General features: G+C 41.7%; 4 protein-coding genes across 13 annotated transcripts in view; 3 read left to right on the plus strand and 1 right to left on the minus strand.

Annotated features, from left to right (window-relative positions):
- The window catches only part of LOC310826161 (aldo-keto reductase family 1 member C3-like), a 43,534-nt gene extending 36,508 nt beyond the window's left edge, over nt 1–7,026 (plus strand). The window contains exon 10 of the mRNA XM_083700849.1: nt 6,887–7,026. The gene's annotated coding sequence lies outside the window, so the exon portion shown is untranslated. The remainder of the gene's footprint in view (nt 1–6,886) is intronic.
- LOC310826163 (aldo-keto reductase family 1 member C3-like) overlaps nt 1–16,135 on the plus strand; it is a 38,450-nt gene extending 22,315 nt beyond the window's left edge. For 2 of the 9 annotated variants that reach the window (XM_083700859.1, XM_083700852.1), the window contains exons 2-9: nt 10,301–10,468; nt 11,155–11,271; nt 11,779–11,856; nt 12,073–12,195; nt 13,270–13,379; nt 14,355–14,520; nt 15,177–15,259; nt 15,633–16,135. In XM_083700859.1, coding sequence (XP_083556985.1) covers nt 10,301–10,468; nt 11,155–11,271; nt 11,779–11,856; nt 12,073–12,195; nt 13,270–13,379; nt 14,355–14,520; nt 15,177–15,259; nt 15,633–15,675 — 888 coding nt within the window. In that variant the 3' untranslated portion in view covers nt 15,676–16,135. Of the gene's footprint in view, nt 1–8; nt 126–976; nt 1,055–1,295; nt 1,419–2,986; nt 3,097–5,216; nt 5,383–6,058; nt 6,142–6,508; nt 6,828–8,998; nt 9,248–10,300; nt 10,469–11,154; nt 11,272–11,778; nt 11,857–12,072; nt 12,196–13,269; nt 13,380–14,354; nt 14,521–15,176; nt 15,260–15,632 lie in introns of those variants that run through there. The other 7 variants (XM_083700851.1, XM_083700858.1, XM_083700857.1 and 4 more) reach the window with 7 other exon arrangements.
- The window catches only part of LOC310826186 (tigger transposable element-derived protein 1-like), a 1,677,490-nt gene that overhangs the window by 485,165 nt on the left and 1,171,076 nt on the right, over nt 1–21,249 (minus strand). The window lies entirely within an intron of this gene.
- LOC310826145 (aldo-keto reductase family 1 member C3-like) overlaps nt 17,499–21,249 on the plus strand; it is a 33,559-nt gene continuing 29,808 nt past the window's right edge. Inside the window, exons 1-2 of one of the 2 annotated variants that reach the window (XM_083700821.1) lie at nt 17,499–17,570; nt 19,837–20,434. In XM_083700821.1, coding sequence (XP_083556947.1) covers nt 20,394–20,434 — 41 coding nt within the window. In that variant the 5' untranslated portion in view covers nt 17,499–17,570; nt 19,837–20,393. The remainder of the gene's footprint in view (nt 17,571–19,836; nt 20,435–21,249) is intronic. The other variant, XM_083700820.1, reaches the window with a different exon arrangement.

Genomic DNA, 21,249 nt, shown 5'->3' on the forward strand with positions numbered 1-21,249 from the left:
TTTGACAGCTCTGGAGTACCTTCCACCGCCCTGAGCTGGTTCGGAAATGCTTAGAAGAATCCCTGAAGAAACTCCAGTTTGACTACATGGATCTGTTCTTAATTCACAATCCGTATTCTATGAAGGTAAATAATTATTGTGATGTCATAATGCAAGTATTGAGTACAAAATTTAAATGTGTTGGGGGAGAGCCTGCTAAAAATATTTTATTCCCTGAAGGAACATTGGACATCATCATTTCCTAGAGATGCTGACCATTCTCTGCTAGAACATATCTTAATCAAATAATAATAATAATAAAATTTATTTATATCCCGCCCTCCCCAGCCAAAGCCGGGCTCAGGGCGGCTAACAACAATCAAATAATCCAACATTCTAAAAACATTTCATTATAAGAATTAATTAAAATCAAATAGATGGCAACCATTAAACAGTTTGACTACATGGATCTTTTCTTAATTCACAATCCATTTTCTATGAAGGTAAATAATTATTGATGTCACAATGCAAGTATTGAGTCCAATATTTGAATGGAGAGAGAGACTACTAAAATATTTTATTCCCTGAAGGAGCATTGGGAATTGTCATTTCCTAGAAATGCTGACAATCCTCTGCTAGAACATATCTTAATCAAAGAATGGTCACTCCTAGATTTTGGGAGAGAAACCATTCAAGTTAAAGAAAACCTTTGCATATAATGATTACATTAACCACATAGGCATCATAACAAAGAAATTGTGTGCAGAGCAGGACTTGGCGAGGGGGCGAGGGAAGAAAAAAATATGGGTTGGAGAGATGGGGAGACAGATTTGCGCTTGTGATTTGAGTTTCCCACAGATCCCTGCACTGTGGTATCGGCCCCTGCAGGGTGAACTCACTTTTTTATCACTGTCCATTAGCATTACATAGTATTACAGAGATAAGAGAACTTCTAGCCCCGACCTGCACTTATTCCCTCCGCCTCCTTCTTTTCCAGCCTGGATCAGATTTACTTCCTGTGGGAGAAGACAAAAAAAAATTTTTTGACAACGTAGATCTTCGGCAGACATGGGAGGTAGGTGCCTGGGATTAGGAAATCCATCCCTTGAGTCATTCTGATACAGAGCACACTAGCCTTACACCAGAGGAGGCATGTCCAGAACAATGACTCACACAATGGCTCCTATGAGAGCTGGTGAATTATTGCACACTCTTGGGAGTATATGAGTGAGCTTCCAGTCTTAATCTGGAAAAAAGTGTGGCCTCAGCTATTCAACAAACACCACTCAACAAACATGTTGTGCTTTCTTTGCCAGGCAATGGAGGCGTGCAAAGATGCCGGCTTGGTGAGGTCCATCGGAGTGTCCAACTTCACCCGGAAGCAGCTGGAAATGATCCTGAACAAGCCAGGATTGAAATACAAGCCAGTGATAAACCAGGTCAAGTGTGATTGACCTCTGAAGGGGTTTGTTCCAAGTGTTGCGTGGCGAGGCCCTGGGCCCCGCAGTTCCCTTAAATAATAAACCCACAGACACAAATATTTTGGGTTAATGGTATAAATTAGGCTACAACTTTATAGGTTACAGATTTCAGCGGTTTTGCTTAGGCACTGGGTTAAACCAGACCATATCCTGATTCCTGCACATCTGCAGGAAGCCTCTTAACAGTAAACCACTGTTAGGGGGAGCCCTACAATGTACATCAATTAAGAGCACCCCCATGGTCCCTGATGGGGTCATGAAATTGCCCTAGCCCGCACCCAGGCTTTGGACAGGATCCGCGCAGCCAGATCCCTTTAACAGGGTAACTTTAATGAGGAGGGGCAGCAACCTCACCTCCCATGAACAAGGCTTAACCAATGCCTAAGTTGTCACGATGGCTACAAGGCAGGGCAAAACCAAATGGCTGGTGCCAATTTGCCAAGTGGAAAAAATCCTTTTGTTGTTGTTGTTTAGTCGTTTAGTCATGTCCGACTCTTCGTGACTCCGTGGACCAGAGCACGCCAGGCACTCCTGTCTTCCACTGCCTCCCGCAGTTTGGTCAAACTCATGCTGGTAGCTTCAAGAACACTGTCCAACCATCTCGTCCTCTGTCGTCCCCTTCTCCTTGTGCCCTCCATCTTTCCCAACATCAGGGTCTTTTCCAGGGAGTCTTCTCTTCTCATGAAGTGGCCAAAGTATTGGAGCCTCAGCTTCACGATCTGTCCTTCCAGGAGCACTCAGGGCTGATTTCCTTCAGAATGGAGGAAAAATTACTACCTGGCCCCAAAAATAAGGCAGCAAGGCAGAAGTCATGCAACGCATAAGAAGAGGGCGGGTGAGCTGGGAGATCCAATGAGGAGGCGAGTGGAGCCCCCCCCCAACTGCACCGTGGTTTAAACGGCAAGCAGCCACACCCCTGGCTAACCCGATTGGTCAACCAGAGGCGTGACGTGGCTGGGAGTCCCATTGTCCCGGGCAGCATCCCTCCGCCCACTGCCAGGTCCGCCCAGATGCCCTCCCACAAATCCGTCCCTGGGGGAAGAGGGGCGGTCTTGTTGAATGATTATTTATTTCAGCTTTTTTGTGGGAGGACCTTTGATTTGACAAACACAGGCCTACCCTGAAAACCAGGTAAATCCCCCATCAGACATTTCTGCTCAACGTAGAAAATTCAGAGACTGAGTGGGCAGAAATAGAGACACTGCAGGCAGGACAGTGCGCCCAGGATATTTCCTACTAGGCTAGAGCGACAGGAGATTGTAGGGGAATAAGCCCTGTCCCTCATATCCACCTAATACACATTTCACAGATGAGGAGCGTGGCAATGGAAACCACAAATGCAAGAATGGTCCTCTAAAGATTCTGATGCATCAGAAAACACAACACACTTTAAGAATGGTAACAGATGGATATTTCAAGAAATAATAGCATGGTTCTGCTTTTCTGTCTTTCCTTTATTTCACTGTATTCTTTGTTTCATCTGAATTCTCACTTTGGGGTTGTGTTGCGGGATTTTGAATCCACAGGTCGAATGCCATCCTTATCGGAACCAAAGCAAGCTGCTGGCCTTCTGCAAATCAAACAATATCATCCTGGAAGGATATAGTGTCCTGGGATCCCAAAGGGACCCAAGATGGTAAGAGATGAAGCCAAAACGTTTGGGGACCACCTCAGGTACCACCTATGCCAACTATTCCCCAGCATCTACACCAGCTCTTTAGTTTGCAACCTGGACCCCACAATTAATAAAGATCCTCATTGTGGATACCAGCACCAGGGCCTTTCATATAGTAGCCGCACATTTTGCGAAATCATTTCCACAGAGAGATCTACAAAGCTCTTCCCCTCCCATTTTTAGACATTCTCAGAAACCTTCCCATTGCTGAAGAGTGTGTGTGTGTGTGTGTGTGTGTGTGTGTGCTGCTTGACTTCTCCCAAACGTATGTTTTTAAATGTTGCAGGCAGGCAGCTATTTAATAATTTCTGCTTCTGAAATTTTGTGCTGTTTTTAAATCACATTTATATTATGTTTAACGGTGCTTTAAGCAGTAGAATGGCAGGGATGAAAGGGCCCTGTATCCAGGCTTACATTTACTGTATAATTTCAATAATTATAGCATTACTCTTTTTGCATAGCCTGTTCCCTATGTTTCAGAATTTTGAGTTCTATTGTTTTTATCTGTACTGGAAGTCACAAGTGGGACCAGCAACAAAACTTTGCTATACTGAGTTCTCCTGTTCTGGCTTCAGTCCAATGAGCCATGCCTTCTTCCATTACACTCAGTTACATTTCACCTCCCTCCCCAATGCTCCATATTTTCTCTCCAACCAGTACTCAGGATTCTTTATACACTGAGCAAAAACCATCCCCATTGGTCTGTTGGGGCTTTTCTTTCTTAGCCCCCCCCCCAAAGTACATTTTTGTACTCATGCAAAGCTTGGGGTTCCCTCAAGCCTGCTGAAACCCCTCTTTTGTTTATGTATAGTCCCACTCAGACTGCAATTTATGGTGGAGAACGGGATACTAAAAAATTATATTAATTCACATCAACCAACCAACCAACCAACCAACCAAAGAACCAACCAACCATTAAATACAAAATACTTGCTTATTTACTTATTTAGATTTGTATACTGCCCCTCATCACCACCCATCTGAGGGAGTCCATTCCATTGTTGAACAGCTCTTACAGCCAGAATGTTCTTCCTAATTTTTAGTCAGAATCTCCTTTCTTGTAATTTGAATCCATTGATTTAGATCCTACCCTCTGAAGCAATAAAAAACTAGCGAGCTCCATCTTCCATGAGGCAGCCCTTCTGATATTTGAAGATGGTTACCACATCACTTGTCCGTCTACCCTTCTCCATGCTAAACATTCATAGCTCCTTCAACCATTCCTCATGTGGCTCAGGTTCCAGATATTTTATCATTTTGTTTGCCCTCCTCTGCACATGTTCCAGCTTCTCAATATGCTTCTTAAACTGTGAAGTCCAGAACTGGACACAATATTCCAGGTAAAATCTGACCAATGCATAATAGAGTGCTGCTATTACTTCCCTAAGGTCCGTATAGTTGAAGCCATGGTTTTCCCAGTACTGATATATGGAAGTAAGAGCTGGACCATAAAGAAGGCTGATCGCCGAAGAATTGATGCTTTTGAATTATGGTGCTGGAGGAGACTCTTGAGAGTCCCATGGACTACAAGAAGATCAAACCTCTCCATTCTTAAGGAAATCAGCCCTGAGTGCTCCTGGAAGGACAGATCGTGAAGCTGAGGCTCCAATACTTTGGCCACCTCATGAGAAGAGAAGACTCCCTGGAAAAGACCCTGATGTTGGGAAAGATTGAGGGCACAAGAAGAAGGGGACGACAGAGGACGAGATGGTTGGACAGTGTTTTTGAAGCTACAAACATGAGTCTGACCAAACTGCAGGAGGCAGTGGAAGATAGGAGTGCCTGGCGTGCTCTGGTCCATGGGGTCACGAAGAGTCGGACACGACTAAACAACTAAACAACAACAACATTACTTCCCTTGATGGGGACAGTATACTTCTGCTGATGCAGTCTAGAATAGCGTTAGCTTCTCTTCCTGCTGCATCACACTGTGACTCATGTTAAGCTTGTGGTCTACAAAGACCCCTAGATCCTTTTCATATATACTGCTGTCAAAGTGTCCCCCATCCTATATTTGTGTGTATATGTTTGTGCATCTTGACACCAGAAACATACCTTCTCCCCTTGTTGCTCTCCAACAGGTTAAATCCAGACGCTCCTCCCCTGCTTGAAGATCCTCTGTTGGTTGCGATCGCCAAAAAGTACAACAAAAGCCCAGCTCTCGTGGCTATTCGCTACCAACTGCAGCGCGGCCTGGTGGTCCTGGTGAAGACCTACACCAGAAAGCGAATTGAGGAAAACACCCAGGTAAAGCAGTAAATATTAATCCATTTAAAAACAATACCGAAAAAGCACGTCGTTTGGAAACTGTGATCTCATGGGTCACATGACTCATGCAAGAGTAAGGGAGCGAAGATGCACATCTTGGTTTGGGGACTCAAGACGTTGGGGGAGTTTCCGGCAGTGGGTATTCAGAAGAATCACTGCCTCAGACCGTGAAGTCAGACTGCAACCATCATGACTAGCTTCCATTGGTATTCTTATCCACCATGAATTTATCTAATGTTTAAAGCCATCCAAGTTGGTGGCTGTCACTGTCTTGCATGGAAGCATGTTCAGTAGTTTTGCTATGAACTGCATGGAGAAGTACTGAACTACATTCGCTGGACTATGACCTCCCTCATCCCTGACCATTGGTCATGATGGCGGAGACTGATGAGGAGTTGGAGTCCATCCACATCTGGGGGGGGCCACAGTTTCCTGACTCCTGTTCTATTGCAAACCTACATTACTATGCATATAAAATTCCCTCGGTGGGAGGACATCTGGACTGAAGCTGTTGAATGAAGGAAATAAACTTTGGAAGGTGGTAGCAAAGTTCGCTTTGGTTTCTCTGTTGCTGGAAAAAGGTGCACAGCTCTGAGGTGCAAAAAGAAGACATGAGGTAAAAGGGCTCAGCATTTATTTTTTCTCTTCCTGACAGGCATTTACTTTCCAGCTCTCTGAGGAAGATATGAAAGCCATTGATGGCCTTCACAAAAGCATGAGCTTTTTAAAACGGGAAATGTAAGTCACATTTATATAGTAAGCATATAAATACATAAAAGTGGTCACGCAAGAATTCACACTGCGAGAGCAAAAGGAAGAAAATATCTGGTATCCATCTCTTCTCTTCATAGAGAATAAGGTGAAATTATAGAAGGAATTACTGTGGAGACTTTGTACGAATCCCCATGTATTGTTGGAGGGGGGTGCATTTTGAATTTCAGCCTCCCAGATATTCAGCAGGGTGGGCATTTGATGGCAAACTCGGGGGGCTTACAATGCACTGTGTGAAATGGTCTCATGAGGCAAGGGCTGGCAACAGATCAATTTTTGTTGCTTGTGCATCTTCTTGTGCAACCCCTGAGTGTTGACTCTCTTTTCTTTCCAGGTTTGCTGGTCACCCACAGTATTACCCACCAGATGTCGAATAAGGACCCGTCTCCCATCTCCAATTTATCCCCTTCTGAACCTGGGTCTTTTTGCATGGAAAACATTTGTTCTAACTAGGGGTGAGCAAATCTGTCAGTATCCATTCCTCCCAGCAATCCAGCGGTTCATTTTCCACACTTCAGTTATCTTATCTCCAAATCAGTTTGGGATTTTTGAAAATCTCATGAAAATTCATCATTGTAAATTTCTCCTACCATACACATTTTTCTTTGTACTTTTGGCTAAAATAAAGCATGTTTGCATGGTGTTTTCACTGATATGTGTTCTTTGATGCATACTTTACCCCAGTATATGCATTTTTGTCATGATTCTCTAGCTGAACAACTGCATCACACAACACAGAGAATTGCCACTTTCTCAGCATAACTGAGAAATTTCGATACGCATTTCAATTTGCATATTGGTTCAAGAAGTGTGAGCTGTGTAGTTTGTCATTAAAATGTGAACAAAATTGAACTCCTCCTCCATCCCTAGTTCTTTCTAATGTATCAAATAGCAGTTTCAAGGGGGTGATTCATATATTGAAAATAGCACAAGGGGGGGATTAACATTCATAAAAAGAAGCAGCTGCATAGCCTGAGATTTATTGCCAAGATGATTTGAAATACCTTCAGAAAATAAGAAGAGCCTGCTGAATCAGGCCAGTGACCCATCTAGTCCAGCAACCTGTTCTCACAGTGGCCAACCAGATATTATTATTATTATTATTATTATTATTATTATTATTATTAATACCCCACCCATCTGGCTGGGTTTCTCCAGCCACTCTGGGCGGCTTCCAATGAAATATTAAAATACAATAACCTATTAAACATTAAAAGCTTCCCTAAATTACAAAGTCGCTGCTTCCACTTCCGATGAAGGGATGGGCAGGAATGACCATTGCTGGCTCTGAGGTCCTCTGCTGGCTGTGAGGAGGAAAGAGCACAGGGTTTCAACTGTCTGCCACCACAACCTGAAATGAATTATGACTATGTTTCTCTGGTCACTGTTTCACAGCAGATGATATTATATGCATGCATTCTATCCTCTGGAATCTGTAACAATAGTCAAAATGTCCTTGCGGAAATCATTAGTTGCTATTTGCTGTCTCCCACTCAGCCCCTGCTTTGCGTAACCTTAACCCCCCGGTAAAGGCTGAGGCTGTGGACACTCTTCCTTTTAATCTGCATTCAGGCTGAGCGTTGTGCACACGGCGCCACATTCCACATCCTTTATCCATCCTAACATTTCTTATGATGCATTGCATTCTGATGCTGTTTACTCCAAACCAGAAGATAACTGTGTAAGCAAACACACCCTGAGGGACAGCTCAGTTGGTACAGCATGAGATTCTAATCTCAGCGTTGTAGGTTTGAGCCCCATGTTGGACGAAAGATTCCTGCATTGCAAGGGGTTGAAATAGATGGTCCTCACTGTGGCTTCCAAGTCCACATTTCTATGATCCTATGATTTGGAGCACTTTTAAAGTATATGACCCCTCGAAAACAATTATGGGAACTGTACTTTACCCCTCACAAAGCTCCCATTCCCATCATCTTTAACAAATTTCAGTTCCCAGGATTCTTTGGGGAATGTCGTGCACATCAAATGTGTTTTACATGTGCTGGCAAAGTTGCATGCTCCTTTCCTTCCTTACATCCTTTGTGTGTTCATTGGCACTCAGAACACCCAGCTTCATTGGGTTAACAGATGCCTCCACATATTTCATTTCTTATTTTTTTAAGATCATATGTGTTTTCACTTCAATACTACAGCCTGAAGGAAAGGTTTGCATAGCTTTTAAGCTTGCTTTTCCTATGTCTTACATTTACTGATCTAACAAAGAGGTGAAGTTTCTTCATTGAAGATTTCAATAAGCCTCTGCATTGCTTTACTGAAATGATGATAATAATACTAATAATAATAATAATAATAATAATAATACAGTTATAATGCTGCTAATTCAACAATGGACGCTTCTGGTGTAGCAAAGGGCATACTGCTGAAAATCCCTGATAAAAAGTTGGCCAACGTTTCCCCGCCCTTCTCTCTCATTTCTTCAGGGTATTTAAGCACTCCCCTCCAATTGTGCCAACAGAAGACATTTTACAAAGCTACCATTCCCATCATGTTTAATAAATCTCAGTTCCCAGGATTCTTTGGAGAATGTTGTGCACATCAAATGTGCTTTAAATGTGCTGGCAAAGTGTACACAGCCAGAGGCAGTTTGGGATCTTATTCATACGGTCCTTTCTTTCCTTACATCCTTTGTGTGTTCTTCTGGCCCTTGGAACACGCAGTGTCAGGCCTTCATATGACAGCTATTTTTTATCCTGTGAAAGCAATGCTGCTAAGTCAACAAGGCAACTGCTGGTGTACAAAGGTTACTGCTGAAGGTTACTGATAAAAGGTTGACCATAGGATTCTCCGCCCTTCTCTCTCTTTCTTCAGGGCATTTGCTTAGACAAGCCCCACCTATCGTGCCAACAGAAGGCATTTTATTGGAAATACAACCTTCATTCTTCTCACTCGAGTCTTTCCTTTTGCCACAAGAGTGTTGATCAGTTTCAGCCTGCAGCCAAGAACTGAACAAGAACAGAAGCCGAAAATGGCACTTAGCAAAGACCGTGGCATTACAATGAATGATGGGAACAAAATCCCTGTATTGGGGTTTGGAACCTATACTCTGGATGCTGTAAGTAACACATTTAACTCTCAGATTCTTGTAACTTATTTTTGAAGAGCAAAATGCCTGCCAGCTGCTGGGTGCTTCATACATTGCAAAGCACAGCATGAGATACCTCACCTGATCTGAGAAGCCAATTGTGCATGAGAACGTCTTGGGTCACAGCAGCCAAGAATGCAACAGCTCTGCTTCTCATTCAACAAGGGTCCTGAGCCAGCAGAAACAGGAGCAAATAATGTTTTGTGCAAGACTTGGATGGTTTGTAGCTGAGAAACAGTTTCCAGTGTGAATTGCTGCAGGATTCAAAGTACCCAGTGCAAAATTTCTAGTGGTATTTTTAAAAAGATTCCTATAGAACCATAAGTGCCCACTATTAGTTTTGTTGAGAGTAACAATATTATCCAAAATCACCAGACATTAGCTAACTATTTTGGACACTAACAATAAATATAGAATCAATTCTTTATCCAAACCATCTTCATTTGGTCCATATCACCAGCAACGTAAATGAAGGGATCGGTCTCGATTCTTGTTATATAATTAAATTAATTTCTAGGAATATCATGAATTTACCAAATAAAAGCTACCACTCAGTTTTTTTGAAGAAATTTTCCTTTCCCCCTTTTTCCAATTCATATGTCTGCTCCATTCACATATAAAGTGAGGGTAGAATCTATTTTATACAAAGACATACATGCTGACGAAGAGACTTCCTCAATCCCTTCTTGGATATCTCATCTACTGTCTTTCACAAACATTAAACGATTTTTTTAAAAGAGCATTCTACAAACTGTATGTGTCAACAGTGTTCCACTGTTTGAACCAAAATAACTGACAAGTTAATTGATTGCTCGTTTTAAATCCTGCATGCCATTCGGTGGCACAATATTATTTGGCATAATACAACGTATATAAATCACTTTTTCACATGTTTTTTCTTTATTTTTATTTGATGACTCAGGTCTGGTTTGACAATGTCCACCGACAATCAGTGTTATTTGATATAAATTTCTCCACTGTGACAGAAACCTTGACTAACTTTTTCACCTTTTCAACTGGTAGAATCAAAAAAGTAAGTGTGAGGAGGCTACAAAGATAGCAATAGAATTCGGCTTCCGTCATATTGATGGCGCATATGTATACCAGAATGAGGAGGACATTGGAAGGGCTGTTCGTGCGAAGATTTCAGACGGAACAGTAAAAAGGGAAGACGTTTTCTACACTGGAAAAGTGAGTGAGTATGGCAAAATTTTTTACAAAAAAATGAGTAAAATATAGTGCCTACATCATGATGCTATTTCACAGACATTATTTAAGAAAATCAGAGCAAAATGCCTCTCCCTATATAAACCTACCCAGACTCTGCATTCATCCTCCGAGACTCTTCTTTGTATGCCTCCTCCATGTGAGGCTCAGAGGGTGGCAAATACTTTTCTGTTGGAGGAATGCTCTCTGCAGGGAGGTTCATTATACACCTCTAGGTACCAGGCGAATATGTTCCTCTTCAACCAGGCCTTGGAATTATTAATATTCTACACCCTGTTTAAACCTGTTTGTGGGAGGATGGATTACAGTTCTGTTGCTTCTGTTTTGACTATTTATTTGTGCTTTTATCTTGTGTTTTTATCTTGTGAACTGTTCCAAGATCTTTTGATGAAAGGCAATATAGAAATTTAATAAATAAATAGTAAAAATATTATTTATAATCAATAATGGTTTTAAAATTGCTTTACCTCACCACAGCAATTCAGAATACTCTTCAGAACAATATTTGAGTTTGCCCTTAACACTGTGCACACCAGAATAGTCATCTGCCACAGCTATATGGTCCCGAGACCCAAAAACTCTATGGCTGTGTGAAAATATAAATATAAGATATATTTATAAATATAAATATATCTTTATATTTTTGACAGCTTTGGAGTACCTTCCACCGCCCTGAGCTGGTTCGGAAATGCTTAGAAGAATCCCTGAAGAAACACCAGTTTGACTACATGGATCTGTTCATAATTCACAATCCATATTCTATGAAGGTAAGTCATTATTGATGTCATAATTGAGTAATTGAGCAGGTATTGAGTACAATATTTGAATGTGTGGGAGGAGGGCCTGTTAAAAATATTTTATTCCCTGAAGGAACATTGGGAATTGTCATTTCCTAGAGATGCTGACAGTTCTCTGCTAGAACATATCTTAATCAAAGAATGATCGCTCCCAGATTTTGGGGGAGAAACATGCCAGTTAAAGAAAACCTTTGCATATAATGATTACATTAACCACATAGGCATCATAAGAAAGAAATTGTGTGCAGAGCAGGACTTGGCGAGGGAGCGAGGGAAGAATAAAAAGGGTTGGAGAGATGGGGAGACAGACCTGGGCTTGTGATTTGAGTTTCCCACAGATCCATGCACTGTGGTATCAGCCCCTGCAAGGTGAACTCCCTTTTTTATCACTGTCCATTAGTATTAGATAATATTACAGAGGTAAGAAAACTTCTAGGCCTGAAGTGCATTTATTCCCTCCGCTTCCTTCTTTTGCAGCCTGGACCAGATTTAATTCCCATGGGAGAAGACAAAAAAACAATTTTTGACAGCGTAGATCTTCGGCAGACATGGGAGGTAGGTGCCTGGGTTAGCAAATCCAGCCCTTGAGTCATTCAGATACAGAGTACAGTAGCCTTCCACCAGAGGAGGCATGTCAAGAACAATGATTCACACAATGGCTCCTATGAGAGCTGGTGAACTATAAGACTCCAGTCTTAATCTGGAAAAAAAGTGTGGTCCCAGCTACTCAACAAACACCACTCAACAAACATGTCGTGTTTACTTTGCCAGGCAATGGAAGCATGCAAAGATGCCGGCTTGGTGAGGTCCATCGGAGTGTCCAACTTCACCCGTAAGCAGCTGGAATTGATCCTGAACAAGCCAGGATTGAAATACAAGCCAGTGATAAACCAGGTCAAGTGGGATTGCTTTTTTTAGTGGTTTGTACCAAGCACAGTTGAAAGCTTCTTTATTTAAGCTCTTTTGTGAGAGGACCTTTGTTTGGATGAACACAGCCATTCCCTTTAAAAACTTGCTTAAGGCTATAAGGTTGCACATCCAGTCACAAGAAGATATGAGTTCTGGGGTGGACTCCCCTAAATTCCTGGAACCAGTAATGGGTTCTCATTTAATCAGCTTCTGAATCCTCAGAGAGAAGAAAGTGTGGAGAAGTCCTAATGTTGGAAACAAGCATCTCAGGTAGAAGGAGGCCTTCAAGCAGTCAGGGCCCACACAGCCTCTTGTAGGGTCTCTGGAAGTTCTCAATTGGGGCGTGAAGGGCTTTTGAGTTTGGCATCTGGGCAAAGCTGTTGCACCCAGCAGCCCTGATTCACTTGGAAATTGGTGTATATCTTATAACCAATGAGACTGAAGTTTTTTGAGACCCTGATAAAGCATCCCAGATGATATAGAGCAGGCTTCCTCCAGCTCGGCACTTCCAGATGTCTTTCTTTGGCCTACAACTCCCACGATCCCTAGCTAGGAAGACCAGTGGTCAGGGATTATGGGAATTGTAGTCTCAAAACATCTGGAGGGCCGAGGTTGAGGAAGCCTGATATAAAGGCATCTTCTCACATTGATGGAAAGCCAGGTAAATCCCCCATCAGGCCTTTTTGCTCAACATACAAAATTCAGAGACTGAGTGGGCAGAAATAGAGACACTGCAGGCAGGACAGTGTGCCCAGGATATTTCTTATTCGGATATAATGACTCAACAAGACTGGAGTGACAGGAGATTGAGGGGGAATAAGCCCTGTCCCTCATATCCACCTAATACACATTTCACAGGTGAGGAGTCTGGCAATAGAAACCACAATTGCAAGAATGGTCAATTAAAGATTCTGATGCATCAGAAAACAAAACACACCTGGGATATTTCAAAAAATAATAGCATGCTTCTGCTTTTCTGCCTTTCCTTTATTTCACGGTATTCTTTGTTTCATCTGAATTCTCACTTTTGGGTTGTGTTGGGGGATTTTGAATCCACAGGTTGAATGCCATCCTTATCGGAACCAAAGCAAGCTGCTGGCCTTCTGCAAGTCAAACAACATCATCTTGGAAGGATATAGTGTCCTGGGATCCCAAAGGAACCCAAGATGGTAAGAGATGAAGCCAAAATGTTTGGGGACCACCTATGCCGACTATTCCACAGCATCTACATCAATTCTTTAGGTTGCATTCTGGGCCCTACAATTAATAAAGAGCATTGTGGTGAATACCAGCATCAGGACCTTTTCTGTAGTGGCCCCACAATTGGGGAAATCATTCCACAAAGAGATCTACAAAGCTCTTCCCCTCCCATTTGAGACATTCTCAGATACCTTCCCATTGCTGAAGTGTTTTTTTATATATATAAATGCTTGACTTCTCCCAAACGTATGTTTTTAAATGTTGCAGGCAGGGGGCTATTTAATAAATTCTGCTTCTGAAATTTTGTGCTGTTTTTAAATCATATTTATATTATGTTTAATGTTGCTTTAAACAGTAGAATGACAGAGATGAAAGGACCCTGTATCCAGGCTTACATTTGCTGTAAACAATTATAGCATTTCTCTTTTTACATAGCTTGTTTTGTGTGTCTCAGAATTTTAAATTGTATTGTCTTTATCTATCTTGGAAGCCACTTCAATGCTTATTTTTAACAAGTGGGACCCGCAACAAATATTGAGTTCTCCTTCAAGACAATGAGCTGTTCCAGGATCCTCTATTTCATTTGAACATCAACTCTCCAGCAGGCACACAGGATTCTTTGGGCCTTTCTGTCCCTCCTTAGGTCCCCCCCCCCAATACTGACTGTACTTAAGCAAAGGAAAAACCTCTCTTTTGTGCACAAATGCTACCATTTTGGCTACAGAATGATCCACGTGCAACACATGAGTTTGTGATTTATTGGTGGAGGGGGTAGAGCATGATACTAAAAACTTATATTAATTCAAATCGACTAACCAAGCTTTAAATACAAAATATTTAGTGTATTTTGCATGGACTAGGCCAATACTGTAGTAATTTTAGAGTGAGATTTATATATTCTGGACACCAGAAACACACCTTCTCTCCATGTTGCTTTCCGGCAGGATAGATCAAAACACTCCTCCCCTGCTTGAAGACCCTCTGTTGGGTGCGATCGCCAAAAAGTACAACAAAACCCCAGCTCTTGTGGCTATTCACTACCAACTGCAGCGTGGCCTGGTGGTCCTGGTGAAGACCTACACCAGAAACCGAATTGAGGAAAATGCCCAGGTAAAGCAGTATATATTAATCCATTAAAAAACAATACCGAAAAAGCACATCTTTGGACACTATGTTCTCATGGCTCATATGCAGGAGTACGAAAGTGAAGATGCACATCTTGGTTTGGGGACTCAAGAAGTTGGAGGAGTTTCCAGCAGTGGGTATTCAGAAGAATCACTGCCTCAGACCGTGAAGTCAGAGTGCAACCATCATGACTACCTTCCATTAGTATTCTTATCCACCATGAACTTGTCTAATGTTTAAAGCCATCCAGGTTGGTGGCTGTCACTGTCTCGCATGGAGCAAGTTCAGTAGTTTAGCTTTGCACTGCTTAAAGAAACTCATTTGCTGGACTATGACTTCCCTCATCCTGACCATTGGTCATGATGGCGGAGACTGATGGGGAGTTGGAGTCCATCCACATCTGGGGGGCCACAGTTTCCCCACTCCTGTTCTATTGCAAACCTACATTACTATTCATATAAAATTCCCTCAATGGGAGGACATCTGGACTGAAGCTGTTGAATGAAGGAAATAAACTTTGGAAGGTGGTAGCAAAGTTCGCTTCGGTTTCTCTGTGGCTGGAAAAAGGTGCACAGCTCTGAGGTGCAAAAAGAAGACATGAGGTAAAAGCACCTCAGAATTTTATTTTCTCCTCCTGACAGGCATTTACATTCCAGTTGTCTGAGGAGGATATGAAATCCATTGATGGCCTTCACAAAAACATGAGCTTTTTAAAAGCGGAAATGTAAGTCACATTTATATAGTAAGCATATAAATACATAAAAGTGGTTCACGCAAGAATTGATACTGCGAGAGCAAAAGGAAGAAGAGATCTGGCATCCATCTCTTCTCTTCATAGAGAATAAGGTGAAATTATAGAAGGAATTACTGTGGAGACTTTGTATGAATCCCCATTCATTATTGGAGTGGGGTGCATTTTGAATTTCAGCCTCCCAGATATTCAGCAGGGAGATATTTGTCATTTGATGGCAAACTCGGGGGCCTTACAATGCACTGTGTGAAATGGTCTCGTGACACAATGGCTGGCAACAGATCAATGTGTGTTGCTTGTGCATCTTCCCCACCCTGAGTGTTGACTCTCTTTTGTTTTGTTTCAGCTTTGCTGATCACCCACAATATTACCCACCAGATGTGGAATAAGGACCCATCCCCCATCTCCAATTTATCCCCTTCTGAACCTGGGTCGTTTTGCATGGAAAAAAATTGTTCTAACTAGGGGGTGGGCAAATCTGTCAGTATCAATTCCTCCCAGCAACCCAGCGTCTCAATTTCCACTCTTCAGTTCCTCACATCTCCACATCAGTTTGGGATTTTTGAAAATCTCCTGAAAATTCATCCTTGCAAATTTCTCCTACCATACACATTTTTCTTTGCACTTTGGCTAAAATAAAGCATGCTTGCATGGTGTTTTCACTGATATATGCTCTTAATGCATACTTTACCACAGTATATACATTTTTGCAATTATTCTGTAACTGAACAACTGCATCACAAAATTCAGAGAATTGCCACTTTCTCAGGATAACTGCATTTCGATTTGCATATTGGTTCAAGAAGTGTGAGCTGTGTAGTTTCTCATTAAAAAGTAAACAAAACTGAACTCCTCCTCCATCCCTAGTTCTTTCTAATGTGTCCAATAGCAGTTTCAAGGGGGTGATTTGTATATTGAAAATAGCACAAGAGGGGAGGATTAACATTCATAAAAATAAGCAGCTGCATAGCCTGAGATTTATTGCCAAGATGATTTGAAATAACTTCAGAAAATAAGAAGAGCCTGCTGAATCAGGCCAGTGGCCCGTCTAGTCCAGCAACCTGTTCTCCAGTGTCCAATCAGATGTCTGTGGGAGGACAGGACACGAGGGGAAACTTCTAAATTACAAAGTCTCTGCTTCCATTTCTGGGGAAGGGATAGGCAGGAATGACCATTGCTGTCTCTGAGGTCCTCTGCTGGCTGTGAGGAGGAAAGAGCACATGGTTTCAATTGTCTGCCAACACAACCTGAAATGAATTATGACTATGTTTCTCTGGTCACTCTGTTTCACAGCAGATGATGTTATATGTATGCATTCTATCCTCTGGAATCTGTAACAATATTCAAAATGCCCTTGCTGAAATCATTTGTTGCTACTTGCTGTCTCCCACTCAGCCCCTGCTTTGCGTAACCTGAACCCTCCAGTACAGGCTGAGGCTGTGGACACGCTTCCTTTTAATCTGCATTCAGGCTGAGCGTTGTGCACACGGCGCCACATTCCACTCAGAACACCCACCTTCGTTGGGTTAACAGATGCCTCCACATATTTCATTTATTATTTTGTTTCTGAGCATACGTGTTTTCATTTCAATACTACAACCTGAAGAAAAGGTCTGCATAGCTTTTAGGCTTGCTTTTCCTATGTTTAACATTTACTAATCTAACAAAGAGGTGATGTTTCTTGATCAAAGATTGCAATAGGCCTCTGCATTCCTTTATTGGAACGTTATTATTATTATTATTATTATTATTATTAATCAGACAGCTATTATTTATCTTGTGAAAGCAATACTACTAAGTCAGCAAAATCGAAACTGTGGGGCACCAAAGGATATTCTGCTGAAAATTACTGGTAAAAATTTGGCCATAGGTTTCCCTGCCCTTCTCTCTCATTTCTTCAGGGCATTTTCTTAGACATTCCCCTCCTATCATGCCAACAGAAGACATTTCACTGGAAACAGGAACTTCATTTTTTTGACTCGAGTTTTCTATTGAATTTTAAACAGATTGAGCTGTAATCATCTTCAGACAACAGCCAGGCAACCCATAGATTTTATGTAGAAATGCATACAATTCTGCAAAAAAGCATTACCATTTAAACCTCTAGCATGAAGTTGTAACCTCATTAAAGAAAAGAAAGTATACAGCCTCTGCTGCGTTATTTTCCCCATTCCTTAATTTCTTCTATGCTAATCTATTGTATCACAAACAAAAGGGAAAACACCAATCAAAGCTACTGGTGTTTCGGAGGGCACTGTGGTGAAAATTTAGAAACTTTGGTATAGTTAACATGTGCCATTTGTAAGCACTGCCATTTGTAAGCACTCTTTATTGGGATCATATTAATTCAAAGTCTGGAGCAAGATAGGGAGTGTCCCTGCCCTTCTTTCTAGCTTCAACAGAACACTGGCTTAGACGCTTCCCTTCCATCATGTCCAAGGAAGATGTTTCCTTAAAAATGCACACTCTGTTCATTTTTCTCACTCGAGTGTCTGCTTTCAGCAGAAGAATGTGGTAAAATTTCAGTCTTGAGTCAAGTACTGAACGGGCACAGAAACAAAAATGGCAGTCAGCAGAGACCATGGCATTACAATGAATAATGGCAACAAAATCCCTGTACTGTACTGGGATTTGGAACCTATTCTTTTTTAAAAAAAAAAATTATTAAAGGTTTTCTCAATACAACAAAAAAAGCAAACAAAATAACATATAATTTTTTCAATATCCACATTTTCTTCACTTCTTTGGACTTCCTCACATCTCTTGTTCCTGCGTTTTCGAACTTTACCCAGCAATTTATCACCTTGTTTCAATTCTTATATTATAATTTCCAATATTGTGTCCCTAATTTTAGATTCGAAAGTACCTCCGGGTGCAAGTAGATAAATAGGGACCGCTTACCAGCGGGAAGGTAAACGGCGTTTCCGTGTGCGGCTCTGGCTCGCCAGAGCAGCGATGTCACGCTGGCCACGTGACCCGGAAGTGTCTCCGGACAGCGCTGGCCCCTGGCCTCTTAAGTGAGATGGGCGCACAACCCCAGAGTCTGTCAAGACTGGCCCGTACGGGCAGGGGTACCTTTACCTTTACCTTTAATTTTAGATAGTTTTACCCAAACCTTAAAAGCTTAATTTTAGCATAATATTTATCCAAAATTTGTCTTTTCTTATGTTTTCATTTATCTTCATACTCCTTTTAACTATCTTAATGGTGCCATATTATTAATAATCTTACATCTTTCTTAACACTCATACAATTTACAGTATTTTTGTAAATAGTCCTTAAATTTCTTCCAGTCCTCCTCCACAGCCTCTTCTCCCAGGTCTCGGATTCTGCCAGTCATTTCTGCTAATTCCATATAGTCTATCAGTTGCATCTGCCATTCTTCCAGTGTGGGCAAATCTTGGGTTTTCCAGTGCTTGGCGATAAGTATCCTTGCTGCTGTTGTTGCATACATAAAAAATGTCCGATCCTTCTTTAACACCCTCTGGCCGACAATGCCCAAAAGGAAGGCCTCTGGTTTCTTAGGGAACGTATACTTAAATACCTTTTTCAACTCATTATATATCATTTCCCAGAAAGCCTTAACTCTAGGGCAGGTCCACCAGAGGTGAAAGAACGTTCCTTCAGTTTCTTTACATTTCCAACATTTATTATCAGACAAATGGTATATTTTTGCAAGCTTGACTGGGGTCATGTACCACCTATATATCATTTTCATAATATTTTCTTTCAAGGCATTACATGCCGTGAATTTCAACCCGGTGGTCCATAACCTTTCCCAGTCAGCAAACATGATATTGTACCCAATGTCCTGTGCCCATTTTATCATAGCCGATTTAACCGTTTCATCTTGTGTATTCCATTTTAGCAGCAAATTATACATTCTTGAAAGTACCTTAGTCTTAGGTTCTAACAATTCCGTTTCCAACTTTGATTTTTCCACCTGGAATCCTATCTTTTTATCCATCTTAAAAACCTCTTTGATCTGAGCATAATGTAACCAATCTCGCACTTTATCTTTTAGTTTCTCCAAACTCTGCAACCTCCAATGGAACCTATTCTTCGGATCCTGTAAGTAAAATGCTTGAATCTCATATTGTGGCAACATGTTTTTGAATAGCAAAATGGCTGGCCCTATGACCGAAGGGCAGGTAGTAGCAGAGCTCAGACACTGTTTAGAGATAGCAGAGGAACAATACATTGCAAAATTTGCCAAATAAAAGCTACCACTTCTTTTAGAAGGAAAATTTCCTTTTCCAATTCATATGTCTATTCCATTAACATATAAAATGAGGGTGGGGTCCATCTTACATAAAAATATGCAGGCAGATGAGGGGAGCTGGACATCCTTCCTCTTGCTATTCTCTCAATCCCTTCTTGGATATCACTCCTGTTTCAGAAACATTTTGATTTTGATTTTTTTAAGCATTCTGCAAACATCATATGCCTCAACATACACCTTTGATCCAAAATAACTGATAATTTAATAAATTGCTGGTTTGGAATCCTTTAATTATTGCAGAGGTTAAAAGATAGCGAAAGGCAAGGAGATACAAAAAAAAACTGAGTCGTCATCCTAAATCAACACAGGTAGGGAAGGATGGGATATATAATCCCTCAGACTGCCAAATAAATCATCACAGGCCCGAAATCAGTATGTGGTAACCTAATTTCAGTGGATAGCTGGGTCTGGGAGCTACCATTTTGATTTCCCACAATGCAACTAGAAGTGATACTACTGGAAGGGGGCATTGTAGAGAATTAAAATGGCAGCTCTCCACCAAGCAGCCTTGACTGGAGCACTGTTGCCATTGCCAGCCACAACCACTTCACCTACATGAGAGGGAGCCCACCAGAGGACCCAGGCATCCTCTCAGGAGGTAACTGGAACTCAAATGTTAGTTACAGGTACTCTTTCATACAGAGTACGCCACTGGAGCAGAGACTTTAACCAGCTTTTTACCTTTTTCAGCTGGCAAGCTAAAAGAACCAAGTCTGAGGAGGCTACAAAGATAGCAATAGAAGTCAGCTTCCACCATATTGATGGTGCATATGAGTACAAGGCTGAGGAACAAGTTGGGCGATCCATTCGTGAGAAGATTTGCAGATGGAACAGTTAAAAGGGAAGACGTTTTCTACAATGGAAAGGTAAATGAGTTGTTTTTTAATAATATTTTTAAATTAACTTTTCAAATTTTACAAATTCTTTTAAACAACCATCAAAACAAATCTCTCATGTCTGTTGACTTCCCATCCACCCTTCCATCATGCTCTTTTCTTACCTTATGAAGCTGCTGCATTCCTTATAGTTTAGCCATTGTTGTTGTAGTTTAGTTGTTTAGTCGGGTCCGACTCTTCATGACCCCATGGACCAGAGCACGCCAGGCACTCCTGTCTTCCACCGCCTCCCTCAGTTTGGTCAAACTCATGTTAGTAGCTTCAAGAACACTGTCCAACCATCTCATCCTCTGTTGTCCCCTTCTCCTTGTGCCCTCCATCTTTCCCAACATCAGGGTCTTTTCCAGGGAGTCTTCTCTTCTCATGAGGTGGCCAAAGTATTAGAACCTCAGCTTTCAGGATCTGTCCTTCCAGGAGCACTCAGGGCTGATTTCCTTCAGAATGGATAGGTTTGATCTTCTTGCAGTCCATGAGACTCTCAAGAGTCTCCTCCAGCACCATAATTCAAAAGCATCACTTCTTCGGCAATCAGCCTTCTTTATGGTCCAGCTCTCACTTCCATACATCACTACAGTGGTACCTCTGGTTAAGAACTTAATTTGTTCCAGAGGTCTGTTCTTAACTGAAACTGTTCTTAACCTGAAGCACCACTTTAGCTAATGGGGCCTCCCGCTGCCACCATGCCACTGCTGCACGATTTCTGTTCTCAACCTGAAGCAAAATTCTTAACCCGAGGTACTATTTCTAGGTTAGCGGAGTCTGTAACCTGAAGCGTCTGTAACCTG

This window comes from Podarcis gaigeae (assembly GCF_964106915.1).
Source record: "Podarcis gaigeae genome assembly, chromosome: 10".
Lineage (NCBI taxonomy): Eukaryota > Metazoa > Chordata > Lepidosauria > Squamata > Lacertidae > Podarcis > Podarcis gaigeae.